This window comes from Rhinoraja longicauda, chromosome 4, assembly GCF_053455715.1.
Source record: "Rhinoraja longicauda isolate Sanriku21f chromosome 4, sRhiLon1.1, whole genome shotgun sequence".
In the NCBI taxonomy this organism is placed as follows: domain Eukaryota; kingdom Metazoa; phylum Chordata; class Chondrichthyes; order Rajiformes; family Arhynchobatidae; genus Rhinoraja; species Rhinoraja longicauda.
In genome coordinates, this window is record NC_135956.1 from 25,225,886 (window position 1) to 25,246,670 (window position 20,785).

Consider the following 20,785-nt stretch of genomic DNA (forward strand, 5'->3'; position numbering starts at 1 on the left):
TTGATGTAATTGTGGAACACTGGAGAAGATAAAGTTAGAAGATAAATTAGAAACTAGCATTCTGACAGATTTTTTTCCCCCCTCAACGCTGGTCACAGAAGCACATTGACCATATAAAATTCCTAATCTGTGCTTTGTGCTCTAACTATTTGTCTCTCTGCTGACTGGATAGCATGCAACTAAAGTTTTTCACTATACCTCGGTACACCTGACAATAAATTAAACTAAACTAAAGCAAAACCGAGTGCACAGTAAAGTTTTTTTTTGTGACCCATGAACTGTATACGCATTGATTCTAAAATGGTATGTTTATAGAACAATTGCGAGCATCTCATCAATAATAATTTAGCCATGAGTCATTGGTGAATTTTGGCAATGAGTTGTCCAAGCAACTGGTCTCTGAAAGAAAATGACAATCTGCTTATTTTTACACTTCCTGGCTCACAGTTTTTCCAGATTTCTCTTGAGAAGAGGTCCAGACAGTAAAATGGAAATGGATCCATATTTGGATTCATTAAATAAAGCCAAAAGTTAGATTCCAATATACATTTCCCCTGGTAGTAGCAGGACCCAGTTATACCACAGAGAAAGTGAACACCTCCCGGGTACCGAGACAGATGTTTTCTTCCAGCATGTAAACTCTAAACAGCTTGCGTATTGGTTCTGGTTAATTCGTTTAAAAATAATTTTGATTGCTTGAAACATACCGTATGGAAACTAAAGCCCACTAAGTCCACGCCATCTATCGATCACCCGATCATACTAGTTCTACGTTATCCCACATACGCATCCACTCCCTGCACACTAGGGATAATTTACAGAGGCCCAATTCACCTGCAAACTTGCACGTCTTTGGGATGTGTACCCAGAGGAAACCTAGAAGTCACCTGGAACAAATTCCACACAGGGAACACCCAAGTTCAGAATTGAAGCAGGGTCTGTCAGCAGCTCTACCAGGAGCACCACCATGCTGCGCTGTATTTTTTTAACATTATTTCAATCATACATCTTGTCGCGCACCAACTCCAAAGGCCTAAAGATAGGCAAATGGCTGTTTGTCTTAGTCCCCTAATATGTCTGATATGACGGGTTAGATTTACACTTTGGCAAGGGCAGTAGAAGATAGAGTACCGCAAGCTAACAAATCGAATGAGATGCATAAAGTGCACGACCAGCCCTTGTCTGTCACCTTCAGAAGCCTAATGTATAAAAAAGAATACATAAAGCTTTTTTAAAAATTTAATTTGCATTAGGCCAAAGTCATTGCAAGGATTTCTTTATTCCTTTATACAATGTGTGCATCTTGAGAAAACTAGCTTTGATTGCTACCCCTACTTACGCTTGAACTAGTGACACAAGGAACTGCAGATGCTAGAATCTTGAGCAAAACACAATGTGCTGGAGGATCTCAGTGGGTCAGGCAGCATTTGTGGATGGAATGGACAGACAACATTCCAGATCAGGACCTTTCTTCAGACAGCACTTTGTGTTTTACCCTTGAATTAATTAGCTTGTGAGTTCACTTCAAAGGGCAGAAGGTACAAAAATCTGAAAACGCACCACGAGACCCAGGAACAGCTTCATCTCCTCTGTTATCAGGCTACTAAATGGTCCTCATCAGTTAAGGGGGTAGCCCTGATCTTCCAAGCTATCCTCATTATGAATACTGGAATTTTTTTCTCTGTCACTGAATATAGTTTTTCAATATTGTATCATTACGATACACTACAGAAAAAGTATATTCTGCTCTGGTATTTTTCTCTTTGCACTACCTGTTGCAGTTATTTATGACTTGATTGTTCTCATGTACAGTATGATCGGATTTAAATGGATTGCATGCAAACAAAAGCTTTTCCCTGTATCTCAGTACACGTGACAATAATAAGCCAATACTTTTAGGAATATGATTTAGGGCATTTCAGGATATTTCAATCAAAAACATTAAATAATACAACATAAAACTGGTTCATCCAAACCATTGTTTGATTCACATGCATTAGGAAATGCAAATCACACAGCGCAGTAGTACTTTTGCTTTAGTTGCAACACAAATTCTGCCATTCATTGAAAGATGAATGACTCTTTGTGGGTTCATTTATAATGAATGGCAGGGAGCGTGGCAGTGCCGTTGATGCTCACTGCAGCCATCGCTGTTAAATTAGTTGGAGTTTCTCCATTGTCTGTAATATCAAAATAAATTAAAACCCACCGTGTTCGCCATCCACAACACTGGACTGAACAGAACAATGTGAAAAATGACACAGTAGGGTCCCTAATGCACAGTAGCTAGGAATGTGCAGGGTCTTCTGAAGGAGAATGAGATATGCTATTCCAGTACACAGGAGTGGACAATGAATAATGGAAAGTCCAATATTTAGGCTGCTCTTACACAGTTGATAAGACAAGGATTTGTGTGTTCTATTGAAGTGGAAAGAGCAATTCTCACATGGTAGAAAGTGTAATGAGTTGTACAAAGGCCAGAGATTATGCTCCTTTACTTCAGTGGGAATGAATCAGATATTCTAATACAGTAGAATGGACACTGAAACAGTTTCTAATATTGTGGAAAAAGTGATGAGTTGCATACTCTAATGTAGTTGAATAAGCAATGAGACATTCAATGCTTATGCAGTCACTGAGGCCAACAGACAGTGTTTAGGATTAAGTACCTAGCAAGGAATGCTGTTGTTATTTTGTTTTGTTCACAGATTCAGATCTCATAATATGTGAATTGATCTGTTTCTATCCAAAACAATATGGATGTCTAAAACATCAAAAGAAAAACTATAAACTTCAGAAGCAACATCAGATACTTATAAACAAAATGCTGCACTCCCTTTGTGTCTGCGCTTAGTGTATTATCTCAAACATGACTGATTTTTCTGCTTGCGTGCACTTTTGAGAGCAAAAGTATTTTTTCAACCATCTGATAAGGATTTTCGCTGTTGAAGCTTCTATTGTGCAGCTTGAATGAGTCTTTATTATGACATAGTTGTCCCTCCGAGCATAAAGTTGAATTAGTTCATCAATAATGGTCTTTCAACCATGCCTGAATTACCACTATTACATGAGCCTTCTTTCAATGAGAGAACTACGGAATTATGTATCAAGAGATTCTTTCAACAGTTCGTTTTGGTCTACAATGCCTATACCTGCACTTCACTCCAAAGCTCATGAAAGAGGAAGATACTAAAGCATAACAGGTAAATAAAGGCAGTGGGGAAGGAAATATTAGGTTGGATGACAAAAAATCTTGGTCAAAGAGATAGACTATGAGGGTGGTCATGAAATAGAAAGGAACACACCGGGTGTGGAATCCGTGCAGTGCAGATGAGGGATTGTTAGGTATGTGATATTAGGCATGTAGGGGTAGCAGTCAGTTATACAAACATCATCAAATTAAGAAAAAGACAGCTTCGTGAATAAACATAGTGTGTGGAATCAAAGCAGAGGAGTTGAGGGGAGACTTAAAGTACAAAAATCTAGAATCAGAGGATTTATTTTAAGTTATTGATTGATGGAATTTGAGCATCATTGGCAAGGTCTAAAGAACAGCACTTTTGAATGGTGAGGACAATAAAGAGAGGAGTAAGGCACAAGCGGAGCAAAACACGAGAAAGGGTACAGCTAGGAGAGTTTAAAATAAGATCGTTTCGTGAAGGAAGACACAAAATGCTGGAATAATTCAGCGGGACAGGCAGCATCTCTGGAGAGAAGGAATGGGTGACGTTTCGGGGCAAGACCCTTCTTCAGACTGTCCATGAAGGGTTGGCAATGCTTCTGGAAGTGATTAATGGTTGTATACAGATTTCAACAGCATTTTTACTTCTTCATTCAATCAATGGATGTGGGCACTATTGATGTGATGATGAGAGTATTGTGGTGATTCTAATCGGACTTCAGATTTGACAGGCCTGGCTCAAATTAATTGGAAATCAAATCATGATCTGAGCCAAGCATTTCTCTAATGCTACCCATTCTGAAGACTTGGTCTTCCCTTTCAGAAGGACACAAGAAATCTCAGCACCCCTTTAAAGGAAAGGATAATATACATTAACATATATCCCTGAACCAACATCACCAAAAAAGACAATCACATTACTATTCATCTCATTATTGCTTGTGAAACCTTGCAGCCATTGAATTGACTGGTCTGAAGAAGGGTTCCGACCCGAAAAGTCACCTATTCCTTTTCTCCAGAGATGCCACCTGATCTGCTGAGTTGCCCCTGCTTTATGTGTCTACCTTCGGTTTAAACCAGCATCTGCAGTTCCTTCCTACACGAATAGGCTGCCATATTTGACTACTTTACAACAAAGATGTGTTGTACTGTGTGGGGACCGGTCTGCTCTGTATGGAAGTGACTTTAAGACGCATCCACAGCTGCAAAGATCAATCCTGAGATGTTTTAACTGCCAGGCTGTGCTGTGACCTGACCGGCTGATCTGATAGGAAACCCATCAACTTCCAGGGCACAATTTCTATGAAGATCTGCCAGTCTGCCTATAACCTTAAAATGAAATTGCAATTGCTATGTCAGGGTTCATTGACAGAATGATAGCAGAAGACATTTCTGAGAAATGAGAAAGCAAATAGGTTTCTGACATTGCACTCACATCCAATAAATATCTGAAAAAACCATGCCTACTGCTTCTTATGCACAATACCTCCCTTTGCCACATCACCAATGCTCATTCTTTTACCTGCTTTATTTCCACACTTTGCAATTCCCTTTCCAAATCGGTAGATTGAAGAGATTGCTTCTGAAGAACAAGTGTGCTGGGTGTATGGAACAAGCTGCCAGAGGAGGTAGTTGAGGCTGGGACTATCCCAACGTTTAAGAAACAGTTAGACAGGTACATGGACAGGACAGGTTTGGAGGAATATGGACCAAGCGCGGGCAGGTGGGACTAGTATAGCTGGGAAATGTTGGCCGGTGTGGGCAAGTTAGGCCGAAGAGCCTGTTTCTACACAGTATCACTCTATGACTCTCTGACTCTGTCGACAAATTGGATCGACTGTTGTCAAATATGTTGTCCACCATGCAAGAAGAGATTTCAGAGGTCTTTTGATGAATTTAAGAGATAGTTAGATACAGTTCTTAGGGCTAATGGAATCAAGTGATATGGGGAGAAAGCAATAGACAATAGACAATAGGTGCAGGAGTAGGCCATTCGGCCCTTCGAGCCAGCACCGCCATTCAATGTGATCATGGCTGATCATTCTCAATCAGTACCCCGTTCCTGCCTTCTCCCCATACCCCCTGACTCCATTATCCTTAAGAGCTCTATCTAGCTCTCTCTTGAATGCATTCAGAGAATTGGCCTCCACGCCTTCTGAGGCAGAGAATTCCACAGATTCACAACTCTCTGACTGAAAAAGTTTTTCCTCATCTCCATTCTAAATGGCTTACCCCTTATTCTTAAACTGTGGCCCCTTGTTCTGGACTCCCCCAACATTGGGAACATGTTTCCTGCCTCTAACGTGTCCAACCCCTTAATAATCTTACACGTTTCGAGACGATCCCCTCTCATCCTTCTAAATAGCAGGAACAGGGTACCAATTTTGGATGATCAGCCATGATCATATTGAATGATACTAACCCTAACCCTAACCCTAATACCTGCTGGCTCAAAGGGCCGAATGACCTACCCCTGCACCTGTTTTCTATGTTTCTATCAGCTCCAACTGCATCACTGCTTGGACGTGCAGGATGTCTGTCACCTTCCCTCTCAGCATGTGGACCAACCTACATTCAAACTTTCATTTTATGAACCACTCACTATCTCAAGCTCTTCTTTTCTGCAAGACAAATCGGCCAATAAATCAAAGAAGCAAGACTAGCACCACCAGCTCACCTCATGACCTAGAATAGGCTCGAAAATAAAGTCTTTGATATTTGAGGGCAGAGGGGAGCTGTGCACGTCAGGAATTCTGAAGCTGTAGGCATCACCATTAAGATCATGAATATTAAGATAAATATACTCTTCCATTTCCTATCAATGCCTCATAGAATGTATCCTATCGGGATGCATCACAGCTTGGTTTGGCAACTGCTCTGATCAAGACTGCAAGGAATTGCAGAGATCTGAGGTTGCAGCCCAGTCATGCATCAGTCTCTCCCCCTACATTTCATCGATTCTCATACAGAGGTCATTCTATCTTCTCCCCTCTCCTGTCAGGCAGAAGACACAAAAGTTTGAAAGCACATATGACCAGATTCAAGAACTGTTCTCTTCTGTTATCAGACTCTGAACATTTATTTCATGAGCCAAGGATATATTTGTGATCTTCCAATCTACCTTGTTGTAACCCACGCACTTTTTAAATCTGCACTTTCTCCATAGATTTAACACCACATTCTTTATTGTTTCCTTTCTCTTTTTACACTGCCTGCTATATTCATGCATGGTTTGATTGTAATCATGGATGGATGATTTTTCCGGATAGCACGCCAAACCAAATTTTGTGCTGTATCTCAGTAAGTGTCACTATAATAAACCAATACCAAATATACGCTGAACAGTGGCACAGTGATAGAGTTGCTGCCTTACAGTGCCTGAGACCCAGGTCCCATCTTAACAACAGGTGCTATCTGCACAGTTTGTCTCCTCGAGAATGCGTGGTTTTTCTCCAGGTGCTCCGGTTTCCAACCACACTCCAAAGACTTACAGGTTTGAGGGTTAATTGGCTTTGGTAAAAATTGTAAATTATCCCTAGTGTGTAGGATAGTGCTAGTGAACGGGGATCACAGGTCAGCGAGGATTCGGTGGGCCGAAGGACCTGTTTCCGCACTATATCTCTAAACTAAATATTCAATAAACTCTGCACAAATACACATTTATTTAACTTGTCTGTTATGTATGCTGTCAGCAGCTATTCGACCTCCCTGTGATACACTAATCTTTTTCCTCCAGATTCTTCAAGGGTTTAACAATGAAAAGTGATTGAGTGTTTCACAGAAACAACTGAGCCAAAGTATTTTACAACTGAGATACAGGGAGGTTTATGCTTTTCTTGGAGGACACAAGGGAACAATCTCGCCCCTCCTGGCTCCACAACAGAAAACATTAAAGCTACTTGACCTTGCATCATCATTTTTCTATTTAGGTGCTCCAACATTTTCCAGGTTAATACCCAGTTAAAGCCCAATTAATGTAATGGGCCCTTGAGTAGTGTGGAGCATTTGCCTTGTGTGTTCTTAACATCCTACAACTTCTATGGTAGAGTGGACAGGCTGATACATACAAGGCACAGGGGGCTTAAGTAAGATAGCTATGCTCAATCAAAGGGCTTTTCACAGACTGCCTGCGGAGCTTTCTGTACACATTGTTAAACTCAGACATCAGTTAGTTAAATGAGATCATCTTTAAAAGAATGACAGTCTTAAGTCAACAATCATTGTTCTCAACCACAGGTACATATGCTTCGTCTTATTTCAAAGAAAAATGGTCTGATTTAACATACTTTGAAATTTTACAGATTTAACTGAGTTATTATCAAATACTTCCACTGCCTTAAGGTTTGTGTCAGATGCTCTCAGGATTACAGTAATGTGTGTAGAAAGGTCCATAGTCATTCTGAGACAACGTTATGAAGCTGCATTGCCACAATACATTTTTAAGGATGACTATGTAATCATTAATCATCTCCCTTGACTTTAATAACGTATTCCAAACATAATTCTTCAGTCTGAAGAAGGGTCTCGACCCGAAACGTCACCCATTCCTTCTCTCCTGATATGCTGCCTGTCCCGCTGAGTTACTCCAGCTGTTTGTGTCGAGAATTCTCCACAAGCTCTGACTCCACTTGTCAGAAATAGTTTAGCAGCTTAACTATTAGCTAACGGGTCAGCTAACGGGATGTATAAAAGTTCAGTGATGCCGCACAAGTACCTGACACCAATTTTTCTAATGTTCCTTTTTTGCTATTGCACATGAGCCAATTCAGTATACTTTCAGTCCCACTCTCTACTTTGATGGTTCTATTTCTCCATCCATTCTATTTCTCCGTCCACTCTATCTACAATTTCTATAATCCTATTCCCTTCATTTTATATCTCACCATCAGGTCACCACACAACTTTCTTCCCTGGAGTGAAAGGTACCGAAGGATCACCTGATAGAAGTATGTGAAGTTTATAGAAGCATAGATAGGATAGATAGGGTACAGTATCAAAGACCAGTTTGAGGTGAGAGGAGGAAGTTTTAAAGAGGATTTAAAGGATTTTTTTTTTGTTGCAGAGAGCGATTGATAGCTGCAATACACTACCAAAGCAAGTAATGGAGTTAGATACAATTACTGCATTTAAGAGACATTTGAATATGCAAGGCATAGATGGAAGCTGACAATAATGCAGGCAAATGGGATGTGTAGATGGGCAGAAAGGTCAGCATAGACGTAGTGGGCTGAAGGGCCTATTTCTGTGCTGTACAACTCGATAGATAAGACACAAAATGCTGGAGTAACTCAGCCGGACAGGCAGCATCTCTGGATAAAAGGAATGGTTGATGTTTCGGGTCGAGACCCTTCTTCGAAGGAAGGTTCTCGACCCGAAACGTCACCCATTCCTTCTATCCAAAGGTGCTGCCTGTCCCGCTGAGTTACTCCAGCATTTTGTGTCTATCTTCGGTGCAAACTAGCATGTGTAGAACCTTCCTTCATTGTACAACTCTAAGATGCCATGACAAATGGAAAAGGTGTTCAAGAAAACTTCATGGACTTTTCTGGAATTTTCTATGCACAATTCTGAAAACCAGACAGCCGCCGTCACAGTCCTTAAAGCACTGACAATTTTCGTTCACACAATTTTCTTTCAGAAACAAGGAACTGCAGATGCTGATTTTCCACAAAAAAAAAATATTTCACAACCAATTGTACAGAGGAAACATTATCAACCTGCAATATTAATTCTATTTCTCCCTCCAAGGATACTGCCTGGCCTGCTAAACCTTTTCAGTGCTCTCTGGTTCTATTATATGTCTGCAACTCCATAAATCATTTGTATTGGTGAATAAGCAAAAATCCTAGTTGAGCATAAACAGGGCGTGTATTTCACCCATTCCATGTTAAAACAAAAACAGCTTAATTGTGATGTTTGCCAAGCCATAGTTTGGTTGTTATTCTGAAGTCATTAAATCGCTTCCCGCACTGTATTAAGGTTCCTGGAATGATTGAAGAAACACTGACTGCGTTTGCAGTCAACTCTCATTCATATTTCATCACCTTCGTATGGGGTTTCTCGTCTCAGGAGTCCAGACTCACAAAAGTACACTCCTTTTCCAGCTGCTGAGGTCTTCAAACTTTTTTTAAAAATACTGATGCCTGCAAAAGGTCCACATAATTCGTAAGGCAACATCAGAATAATAATCCTCTCTCTACCTCCTCAGGGGGTAAACCTATCAAAGGACAGTCCACTCCATATTTGCTTTTCAAAGCAATTTCCATTTGAAAATTGCAGCTGCCTAGCTTTATGTTCACAGCGGAATAATATATCACTGGAAAACAATTGTAAATTTCTATCACAAAACACCTCACAGGAAATTAAACTTCATGTGATGTTTTCTTTAAACAAAAATACCAATTCAATGACATGTTTTCAGAATCTTTCATCACAAAATATTCTCACTTGCTGTAATTAATCTACTTCCATGATCTCGAAAAACTGTGCTGCCTCAAATGAATGAATGAATGAATGAATGAATGAATATAACTTTATTGTCATTCAAAACTATACACCAGACGAGTACATATTTGAACAAAATTACGTTGCATCTGGCTCACAATGTAACACCGAATAATAAAAATAGATGAAAAAAATAAATAAGTAACTCGCACATAAAAATAATGGCGGCGGATTATTGCGAATTCAAGAGTCTGATGGCTCAGGGGAAGAAGCTGTTGTAGAACCTGGCTGTTCTGCTCCGTATGCTGCAGTACCTTTTATCAGAGGGCAGCAGGGTGAACAGTCCATGATGGAGATGGATGGGGTCTTTAATGGTATTTTTGGCCTTGGACAGGCAGCGTTTGTGTGCAATGTCCTGGATGGAAGAAAGTGAAGTCCCGATGATTTTCTCAGCCGTCCTCACCACTCTCTGCACGGACTTCCAGTCTGAGGCTTTGCAGTCCCCAGACCAGACAGAGATGCAGCTGGTCAGTACGCTCTCTATGGTGCCCCTGTAGAAAGTGGTGAGGATGGGATGGGGGAGGTGTGCTCTTCTCATCCGGCGCAGAAAGTGCAAACGTTGCTGGGCTCTCTTGACGAGAGATGCAGTGTTTAGGGACCAGGTCAGACTGTCTGTGATCTGCACCCCCAGGAACAATATCTGTTCCTATCTTGCTTTCCATAATACTTAGGTTATAAAGACTTTTTTTCTGCTTTGTAGTCATTGTAACAGAGGGAGCCTGTTGTATGTTACTTACACGCTGATTTATCCTTTTCCACACTTTGTGTTATTTTTCATTCTTTTTTCAGTATGTTATGTTATTTCATTTTAAAGCTCTAAAGGGTACTGCCTAAAGCCATTTGTAGCATGTTGCAAATCACACACTCACCAAAAATAGGAATAGATTACAAAGATGTGATATTTACTACGTTTTCATTTCTTGAATGTACAACAAAACTATCCACAACAACACATTCACAACCTTTTCAGTAATCTTACAGCAGATTTACTGCATCTCTTCATTTTGAATACTGCAGTCCCTCCTGTAGCAGAGGCTGTATAAAATGTCATCAGAATCACTTACAGCCCCTGCAGATGAAGTAAAAGCTCTTTGAATTACAATCTTCGGAAGCGTGTTTAGTTTAGAGATACAGCACGGAAACAGACCCTTCGGCCCACCGTGTCCGCACCGAACGGTGATCACCCCGTACACTAGCACTGTCCTGCACATTAGGGACAATGTTTACCGAAGCCAATTAACCTACAAACACGTACGTCTTTGGAGTGTGGGAGGAAACCGGAGCACCCGGAGAAAACCCACGCGGTCACAGGGAGAACGTAAAAACTCCGTACAGGCGGTACCCATAAACAGGATCGAACCCGGGTCTCTGGCGCTGTAAAGCCGCAACTCTACCGCTGCAGTCACTGTGCCACACCTAAAGACTTGTGGCAATGTATATATTAACCATCAGCAGAACTACAGACTTGATGTGATACTGCAAAGAAATTTTTATTCTCTGCCGTTTACTGTTGAAACCTGAAGGAAGGTGGTTGTTTTATGCTATTGTACATGTATCAGCAGGAGGCCAGAAGTTAAATATTTTTTTGATTAGGAGAACAAAAAAAGTTATCCAACTCATTTCCTTGGACTTTCAATGTGTTCCCACATGCTGTTTTCAAACTTTGTACATCGCTTCTGTATTTCAGATCAAATAACCTAACCTGCAGAAATCTCACTGTGTGGTAAATGGAGCGAAGCAAACTGGCTGCCCTGGAGATGGAGTTAACTGCTGCATTGCTTAATGAACTTCCCCAAACAAATGCCACATACGGCGATACTGCACAGAATACATTGTATTGTTAAAGAAACATCTCTTTTGCTGTTTTAATTAAAACTTGAGTCCGTGAATAGATAAAATTATAAAATCACTTTGAAGGCTGGGATCAGGAATAAACCTTTAAAACCTTTGAGGCCATTTTCTGTGGATGCTTGCCCGTACGGAGTTTATACGTTCTTCCCGTGACCTGCGTGGGTTTTCTCCGAGATCTTTGGTTTCCTCCCATACTCCAAAGACATACAGGTTTATTGGTTAATTGGCTTGGTATAAATGTATAAATGTAAAATTGTCCCGATTGTATGTAGGGTAGTGTAGGTGTGTGGGAAACGCTGGTCGGTGTGGACTCGGTGGGCCAAAGGGTCCATTTCCGCGCTGTGTCTTTAAAAACTAAAAGAAAAGTCCTTGAGGTGCAAAAACTGCTGTGAAAAATAACTTTACACCTGCAAGTCTTCCTACTACAACCTGCCTTGTTAGGGTCCATTGGCAGATTGAGACACAATGAAAATCAGGTGAAATTTGTCTAGATATCACTGCTGTGATACCTTAACAGAACCTCCTGGCCAGATTGTTCATCTTGGTAGATATTTATCAGCAGGCTTTCCTGCATCTTTCATTAATATGTAGTAGGGAGCAAGGAGAAATCTAAAGAAATGAATAAAATACTTTGATTATAGAACAATAAAAAGGAATACATAGAAATATAGAAAGTAGGTGCAGGAGTAGGTCATTCGGCCCTTCGAGCCAGCACTGACATTCAATATGATCATGGCTGATCATCCAGAATCAGTACCCTGTTCCTGTTTTCCCCTCATATCCCTTGATTCCGTTAGCCCAAAGAGCTATATCTAACACTCTCTTGAATACATATAGCGAATTGCCCTCCACTGCCTTCTGTGGCAGAGAATTCCACAGATTCACAACACTGTTTTGGACTCCCCCAACATCAGGAACATTTTTCCTGTATCTAGCCTGTCCAATCCCTTAAGAATTTTATGTTTCTATAAGATCCCCTCTCATCCTTCTAAATTCCAGGGAATGATTCTTTGAAATCTATTAAATGATGTAGTTCATAAATGTTAATTAACTGCATTTCTGGGGTCTTCATTGCCGTTAGTTATTATATTTTTGGTTGCCAAGTATATTGCTAAGATCAGTTTTCCACATTTCAAGTGACATAGACATCTTTTTTAAAAAACTCCATTAGTATGCAATCTGCAAAATTAATTTATTTTTTGTATGTGCAGTATTTTTCATGGTTTGAAGATAGTAGGGTTTTATTTTAATAAGCTTCCACAAACATAATTTTGTTCAGATAATATGATACTGTGACAGAAGGTTTCTACTGCTGCAGACAGTGCCTTGGATGCACAGAAAAGGGCAGTACGGTGGCATAGCGGTAGAGTTACTGCCTTACAGCTTCAGAGACCCGGGTTTGATCCTGACTACGGGTGCTGTCTGTACGGAGTTTCTACGTCCTGCCCATGACGTGGGTGGGTTTTCACAGAGATCTCCAGTTTCCTCCCACGCTCCAAAGACGCACAGGTTTGTAGGTTAATTGGCATGGTATAAATATAAATTGTCCCTAGTGTGTCAAGTCAAGTCAATTTTATTTGTATAGCACATTTAAAAACAACCCACGTTGACCAAAGTGCTGTACATCTGATTAGGTTCCAATGGGAAAAAAAAAAGAAACATACAGTAGCACGCAAACAGTTCACAGCGCCTCCTCAATGAGCCTCAAACGCTAGGGAGTAGAAATAGGTTTTGAGCCTGGACTTAAAGGAGTCGATGGAGGGGGCAGTTCTGATGGGGAGAGGGATGCTGTTCCACAGTCTAGGAGCTGCAACCGCAAAAGCGCGGTCACCCCTGAGCTTAAGCCTAGACCGCGGGATAGTGAGTAGCCCCAAGTCGGCCGACCTGAGGGACCTGGAGTTAGAGAGGGGGGTTAGAAGATTTTTGATGTAGGGGGGGGAGTGTCCATTTAGGGCTTTATACGTGAATAGGAGGAGCTTGAAGTTGATTCTGTACCGTACAGGGAGCCAGTGGAGAGAGGCCAGAATCGGGGTGATGTGGTCCCTTTTACGGGTACCCGTCAGGAGTCTCGCTGCGGCGTTTTTGGACCAGTTGCAGGCGGGACAGGGAAGATTGGCTGATCCCAGTGTATAGGGAGTTGCAGTAGTCTAGGCGGGAGGAAATGAAAGCGTGAATGATTTTTTCTGTGTCGTCGAATTGGAGGAAAGGTTTGATTTTAGCTATGGTTCGAAGTTGGAAGAAGCTGGCTTTTACCACAGCTTTGACTTGCTTATCAAATATCTTGCCGAGGTTTTTGACATGCGGTTTGACTAGGCAGGATAGACTTCCAAGACTGCCTGTTATCAATTTGATGGAGTCGGGGGGGCCGAATAGGATGACCTCAGACTTGCTCTCATTTAATTGGAGGAAGTTCTGTGCCATCCAACATTTTATGTCCTCAAGGCAGTGTAAGAGGCTGTTTAAATTTGACTGGTTGTTGGGTTTCAGGGGGAGGTAAAGCTGAGTGTCATCGGCATAGCAGTGGAAAGAAATGCCGCGCCTTTGAATGATTTGGCCAAGGGGGAGCATGTATAGAGAGAAGAGAATGGGGCCTAGGATGGAGCCTTGTGGAACTCCGCAGGAGAGGCTAGCTGGAGCAGAGGAATAACTGCCTATGTTGATGGCGAAACTCCTATCTTTGAGGTACGAAGCGAACCAGCTCAGGGCAGTGCCATCAATGCCAACCGCGTACCAGAGACGGTCAATAAGGATGGTGTGGTCCACTATATCGAACGCTGCGCTGAGGTCGAGAAGGAGCAGGATTGCACATTCGCCGGTGTCGATGGCGAGAAGCAGGTCGTTGTGTACCTTCAACAAGGCAGACTCTGTGCTGTGGTGGGCTCTGAAACCTGACTGGAAACTTTCCAGGATGGTGTTTTGGTGCAGGTAGGGCACTAATTGGTTTAGGATTGCCTTTTCAAGGACTTTTGACAGGAATGGCAGTTTGGAAATGGGTCTGTAGTTGCTAGGCAAGGTGGGGTCTAGGTTAGGTTTTTTCAGTAGGGGTTGGACCACCGCGTGCTTGAAACTGGTTGGAACAGTGCCAGTGGCCAGAGAACTGTTGATAATAGAGAGGATGCTGGGACCAGCTATTGCAATGACATCCTTCAGAAGGGCAGTGGGGGCAGGATCAAGGGGGCAGGTTGCAGGTTTCATAGCGGAGACAAGCTTTGCAAGGGAGGATAGAGTGACGGGTTGGAAGCAGTCCAACTTAGATGAACAGACTAGTGAGACAGCTAGGTCACGGGTGGGAGGGGAAATGTTCATTCTAATATTCATTCTAATGTGTGTAGGATAGTGTTAGTGTGCGGGGATCGCTGGTCTGTGCAGACTTGGTGGGCCGAAGGGCCTGTTTCCGCTCTGTATCTCTAAACTAAACAAAACAAATTCTGGGGCATAACTGCATATCTCCAATTTTCTTGCATGATTTAAGTAAGATAAAATAAGGCATGCAGAGTAATCACTTACAGCGTGTTCAGGTTCTTCTGCTTCTTAAAGGCTCCTAGTGGAATCTCTCTGATCCTGTTAAATCTCAGGTCCCTAAAAAGTAACAAAAAGATTTAGACAATGATCGTTGAAAGATTTTGGCACCATATTTGTAGCACATTTGTACATGCCCTCCTTGGATTATGAAAAGCCACATTATGGACACCCCAACCGACGAATATGTTCTCATAACATCTTTAAATTCGGAAGTCCGACATACATACATACATATATATTCCTTCCTATGAGCAGCAGAACTAATCTCCTCTCTCTCTCTTCACTTTTAATCATTGTTCTCTATGTGCTTTTGATACTATTCTTTACAATACTCTGGAAGTATGATTACCACAGAGTGATTATTCACAAAGTAACTCAGCAGGTCGGGCAGCATCTCGGGAGAGAAGGAATGGGTGACGTTTCAGGTCGAGACCCTTCTTCAGACTTCTTCAGCAATTTGTGAATAAATACCTTAGATTTGTACCAGCATCTGCAGTTATTTTCTTATTTTACCACAGAGTGATTCTTGTGTATTTTCTGACTTACGGACAAAATTGACATGAAAATTGTCTGTGAAAATGGCAGTTTTCAGACCTGTGTATTAAGCTGATAAATAATGGGGCCATTTCCTTCTCATTGCAATTCCCATTAATATCTGATTCTTTACAGTTTGATGGGAAAAACGTACTCTGTCCTATAATCAGAGTGCACAAAACACACTTCAAATCGAATGAGGCGGTGTGTTGAACTGCCAGACTGCTGCTCACCACATCACCTCACCTTTTTACACCACGTTTTCTCATGCATACTCAGGATTGCAAGAAGATGAAAATTAAAGAGGCGCACATAAATATAAATCCCCATACTACATTCTTCATGAACTGGGCGGAAATTTAAAAATACCTTGCACAGAGATCAGCTCCATACAAGGAGCAGTACTGGCGCGTGATTCATCCCATCCCAGAGACACCACCACAGCAAGGTAGACTGGCTCTTTCTACATGTACACCGAGCACCAAGGATTACTATGAATGCTTTTCCAAATGAAAGGGACTCTGCCTTCGTTCTCCCATCCTCTTGCCACCACTGACTCCGACAGCAGTAGGAACACTAACCGGTAAATGTATCCCAGTGATTCCTGGTCAACTTACGGCCCCGTTGGTGTTTATTTCCGTTGCTAAAGTGGAGGTGCATCCACAACAATAAATGAAACTTTGACATTAAATATAATATAAAATTCTTTTTTAGAGTGTATGTGACATTTAGGGTCAAAGCGTTATAGAGTCGTTCAGCTTAGTAACAGGCCCTTTGTTTAGAGTTGAATTTAGAGATACAACATGGAAACAGGCCACTCGGCTCACCGAGTCCACATCGACCATCCATTCACCCATTCACACTAGTTCTAATGTTATCCCACATTTGCATCCACTCTCGACACACTGGGGGCGATTTACAGAGATCAATTAACCTACAAACCTGCAGGTCTTTGGGATGTGGGAGCACTCAGAGGAAAGCCACGTGGTCACAGGGAGAGCGTGCAAACTCCACACAGTCAGCATCCAAAGTTGGAATCGAACCCTGGTCTCTGACATCAGCTCTACAAGCTGTGAAACTGAGCTGTCTTGGCCCATTCTATCCATGCAGGTCATTCACTATCTATCTATTTATCTATCCTCACCCCACTTACCAACAAGTCGTCTATAACCTTCTATACCCTTCCTCATCTAAATGTTTTTGAATCATTGTGAGAGGACCTGCATCCACCATGTTGCAAATTGCAACTATCCCCATGGTCAAAAAACATCCCAACCCAAAACGTTACCTATCCATGGTCTCCAGAGAAGCTGTCTGACCCATTGTTACTGCAGCAATTTATGTCTTTTTTGTACACATGCACCTGCAGTTCTTTGTGTCTTCATGACTGTCTCTGTGAAAAAAAATATCTTCCTCAGATACCTTCTCAACGTCTGACCTCTCACCTTAAGCTTATCTCCTCTAGTTAAACAACCTCAGCCACCAGGAAAAGTATTACAATCTATCTATGTAAGTATTACTATCTATCTATGTAAGTATTCCCCGCAAACTTTTATGCATCTCTATCAGCCCCCACCACCCTCTCACATTCAGCCCATTTTGCTCCAAGGAAAACAAACATAACTTTTCCAGTCCCTCCACATAAATAAAACTTTCCACCTCAGGCTGTTGAATCTCCTCTGCATACTCTCCAGTGAAGTCATTTCCTTTTTCAAGTTGAATCAAGTGCATTCTGAAATGACTGCAGGTTCATTTCATAACTAACCCCGTGCTCCTAGCATCATGGGCACTCCTGCAGAGATCGGTGAACCCTACAAGATTTTCTGTCTGCTGCGAGGAATAAAGATGAGAAACCCAGCAGAGATGGTCGACCTTCACTGGGAGCATCCGACATGCAAAACTGGCTGGCGGATGTATCAGTTCACTAATGGCTCCGAATGAGGTGAAATGTCAGAACCGACTTGCAAACCAAGTCACAAAATGCAAAGATACAGAATCAGGCAACAACTCACCAGACAGCATTACGATGCTGTATTGGAAGGAACTGCAGGTGCTGGTTTATACCGAAGAGAGACACAAGAGCTGGAGTAACTCAGCGGGTCAGGCGGCATCTCAGGAGAAAAAGGATGGGTGTCGTTGATGCTACCTGACCCGCTGAGTTACTCCAGCATTTTGTGTCTATCTTTGGTTTAAACCAGCACCCACAGTTCCTTTTTATTACAAAGTAGGCATTGTGACTTGTCTTCCAGTTTACATTTCTCCAATAGCATTGGTTTCATATAAATCCAGTGGTATACGGAGGAATTTTTGAGGAAAGACATAACTATGAGAAAGAGACATTAATGCGAAGTCTGCACTCATTGTAATTCCTGTTGAAAAATGTATCAATATTTACACTGCCTCCCTCAGGACTTCTCCATGTCCTGCAATTTGTTTGTTGAAGCGTTTCACAGCCAAGCTGATGAAATGGTACCCAAGAGAAGGCCAGACAATAATAATAATTGCAATATTATTCATATGATGAGACAAGCTACAGAATAAATCTGGCTATTTGTCCCCTGAAATTGCAACACATTGCAGTAAACAAGTTTGCAACCCCATTAAAATAATTGGGGCTGGAATTTGATACAAATAAGCTGGTTCCAGTCATTGGCCTCTTCTGAGGATTCATTGTGCTTTAATTCCTTTTCTCAAGCCATTTCACGTACCCACCCTATAATTTGCCAAATGAACTTGGGATTTGCCCAACAGCTCAGTAAACACAAATGCTTCTAACCACCGGGATTAATTTTTAAAGATAAATTTTCATGGATAAGTTCCTTCTGTGGGTAATATGTACTCATCAAGTGATTCTCCCTCAACTATGCTGGATTTGCCATCCATGAAGATTTCAGGTGACAAAACCACTACCTGATAGATGCTGGCAAGGGGTTCAAAAGGCAATGATTACCTAACTTCTCGAATGCTATGCATTGACCCTTTTACAACATTGATAAGGCGAGAAGGGGCAAAGTTTAAAGGAGATGTGCGGGGCATGTTTTTATTTTACGCAGAGGGTGGTGGGTGTCCGGAACGCACTGTCAGGGCTGGCGGTGGAGGCTGATATGATAGTGGTGTTTAAGAGGCATTCAGATAGGCACACGAATATATCGGGAATGGAATCAATTTAATGATTCAATTATACTTTATTGTCACATACTTTGTTTTTGCAAAACAATGCACAAAGTACCCAAAGTGTCATCACGTATCTGGCGCCGACAAAGTTACAAAGTACTCATTATAGTCCCGCTCTTTGTTCACAGTGGCCAACCCGGCCTTTGGCACACAAACATGGCAAATCAGAAATGCCAACATCATTTGGACTGCAATTCTCAACGACAGGCTTCCTGCTCCAGGAAATCTGACGAGGAAAATGTACGATCCAGAAGGACATCAAAATTATAGATTTCGGCATTGCTACCCAATACTTTCCCTCCACGTTGTTACCCACAACATTCTTCCATAATCCAAACCTTGCAGCTTATCCAAGTGCGTCCAACTATCCAAGTCCTTGAAGACTGAAAACTAGCACAAAGTCACGCTGCCACCAACTTCAGTTGGCAGTGAACCAGCAGTTAGGAATGCAACCAGGCACACCAAGTCTTCCATCGCAACTCCCAAGCTGGCTGTCCAGCCAGTTGGCTGACACCCCTCCCTGGACTTCTCTTTAGCTAAAACAATTAAGGACATTCACAACGCATGAATTCACCTCCTGGCTACATGGCCTACAAAGAAAGGCTTAACGTCTGACTCTAGCACAGGCATTCCAGCCACTGAATGAGAGGCCCCATGGAGTATTACAACAGCCTCGAGTCTCAGCTGGGTTGAGGAGGTGCATTTACGACAGAAGGCATCCCAAAACAACAAAAAAAAATGAGGCCAATTTTCCACAGTGGTGGCTCTTAGTTTCATATAAATTTCGCAACTGAATTTGTGCTGAAAAGTGGTCTTGTTCTGTTCTCTGTAGCATTTCCTGAATAAGATCTAATTAAATACTTGAGGTGTTGGCAGTTGTTATATGTTGGTATTAGAGAAATATGAGTGATACTACAGTATTGGTGTGGCTGTGGCAACACAAATATTCAAGGTAGCCATTTGATATCTTTACCAGTACAATTTCCTCAACGTTCAAATCAGTTGCAAATCCAGAATTGGTCCAGATTTCCAAATGTACCAATTTTCCACGATACAGTTGAAATCTAGATTGTTGGCCCCTGAGAATAGGCCATCAAAGAGCACAAACCAGCCCCCAAAGAAGGAAAAGAATGCTGGAAATATTTGGTTGCCCAGAGAGCATCCAAGTTTAGCCTGTGACGCAACTATTTGCAGCCATTTCTGTTTATTTTTCAGATTACCAGCATCTGCGTTTTATTTAGTTTTTCTTTCTCAGAAGATGAAGTTGGCCTTGACTCTAAGTAGCACCCTCAAAAATCCCTGTGCAGCAGCTGTTCGCTCAGTCCTAAAGGTTTACTGATCTCTCAAACTAAACCAAGATTGCCAGAGGTTGGACAAGAAAATAGATCATGCAGCATCTACCTGTCAGACATAAAACTGCTGCCTATCGATTTGGCTGGTGTTCTGCCTGCACTGTTTCTATTCTGGAAGAGTGATGCTCACAATGTACGATGACAGTCCTTCATTGATGTCCATGGAAAAAACTGAACCTGCTATTTTAAACAATCATAAGATTATAAGATCGTAAGTGATCCTTTAGAAGGATGAGAGGGGATCTTATCGAAACGTATAAGATTATTAAGGGGTTGGACACGTTAGAGGCAGGAAACATTCCCAATGTTGGGGGAGTCCAGAACTAGGGGCCACAGTTTAAGAATAAGGGCTAGGCCATTTAGAATGGAGATGAGGAAAAACTTTTTCAGTCAGAGAGTTGTGAATCTGTGGAATTCTCTGTCTCAGAAGGCAGTGGAGGCCAATTCTCTGAATACATTCAAGAGAGAGCTAGATAGAGCTCTTAAGGATAGCGGAGTCAGGGGGTATGGGGAGAAGGCAGGAACGGGGTACTGATTGAGAATGATCAGCCACGATCACATTGAATGGCGGTGCTAGCTCGAAGGGCCGAATGGCCTACTCCTGCACCTATTGTCTATTGCCTATTGATAGGAGTAGAATTAGGCCAATCAATGATGGCTGATCTAT

General features: G+C 41.9%; 1 protein-coding gene across 1 annotated transcript in view; it reads right to left on the reverse strand.

The window, feature by feature from the left end:
• LOC144593002 (peroxidasin homolog) overlaps nucleotides 1-15,861 on the reverse strand; it is a 291,006-nt gene extending 275,145 nt beyond the window's left edge. The window contains exons 1-2 of the mRNA XM_078398417.1: nucleotides 15,839-15,861; nucleotides 15,044-15,115 (exon numbers count right to left, since the gene is read on the reverse strand). Of these exons, the coding sequence (XP_078254543.1) occupies nucleotides 15,044-15,115; nucleotides 15,839-15,861 (95 nt within the window). The remainder of the gene's footprint in view (nucleotides 1-15,043; nucleotides 15,116-15,838) is intronic.
• Between the last annotated feature and the right edge of the window lie 4,924 nt (nucleotides 15,862-20,785).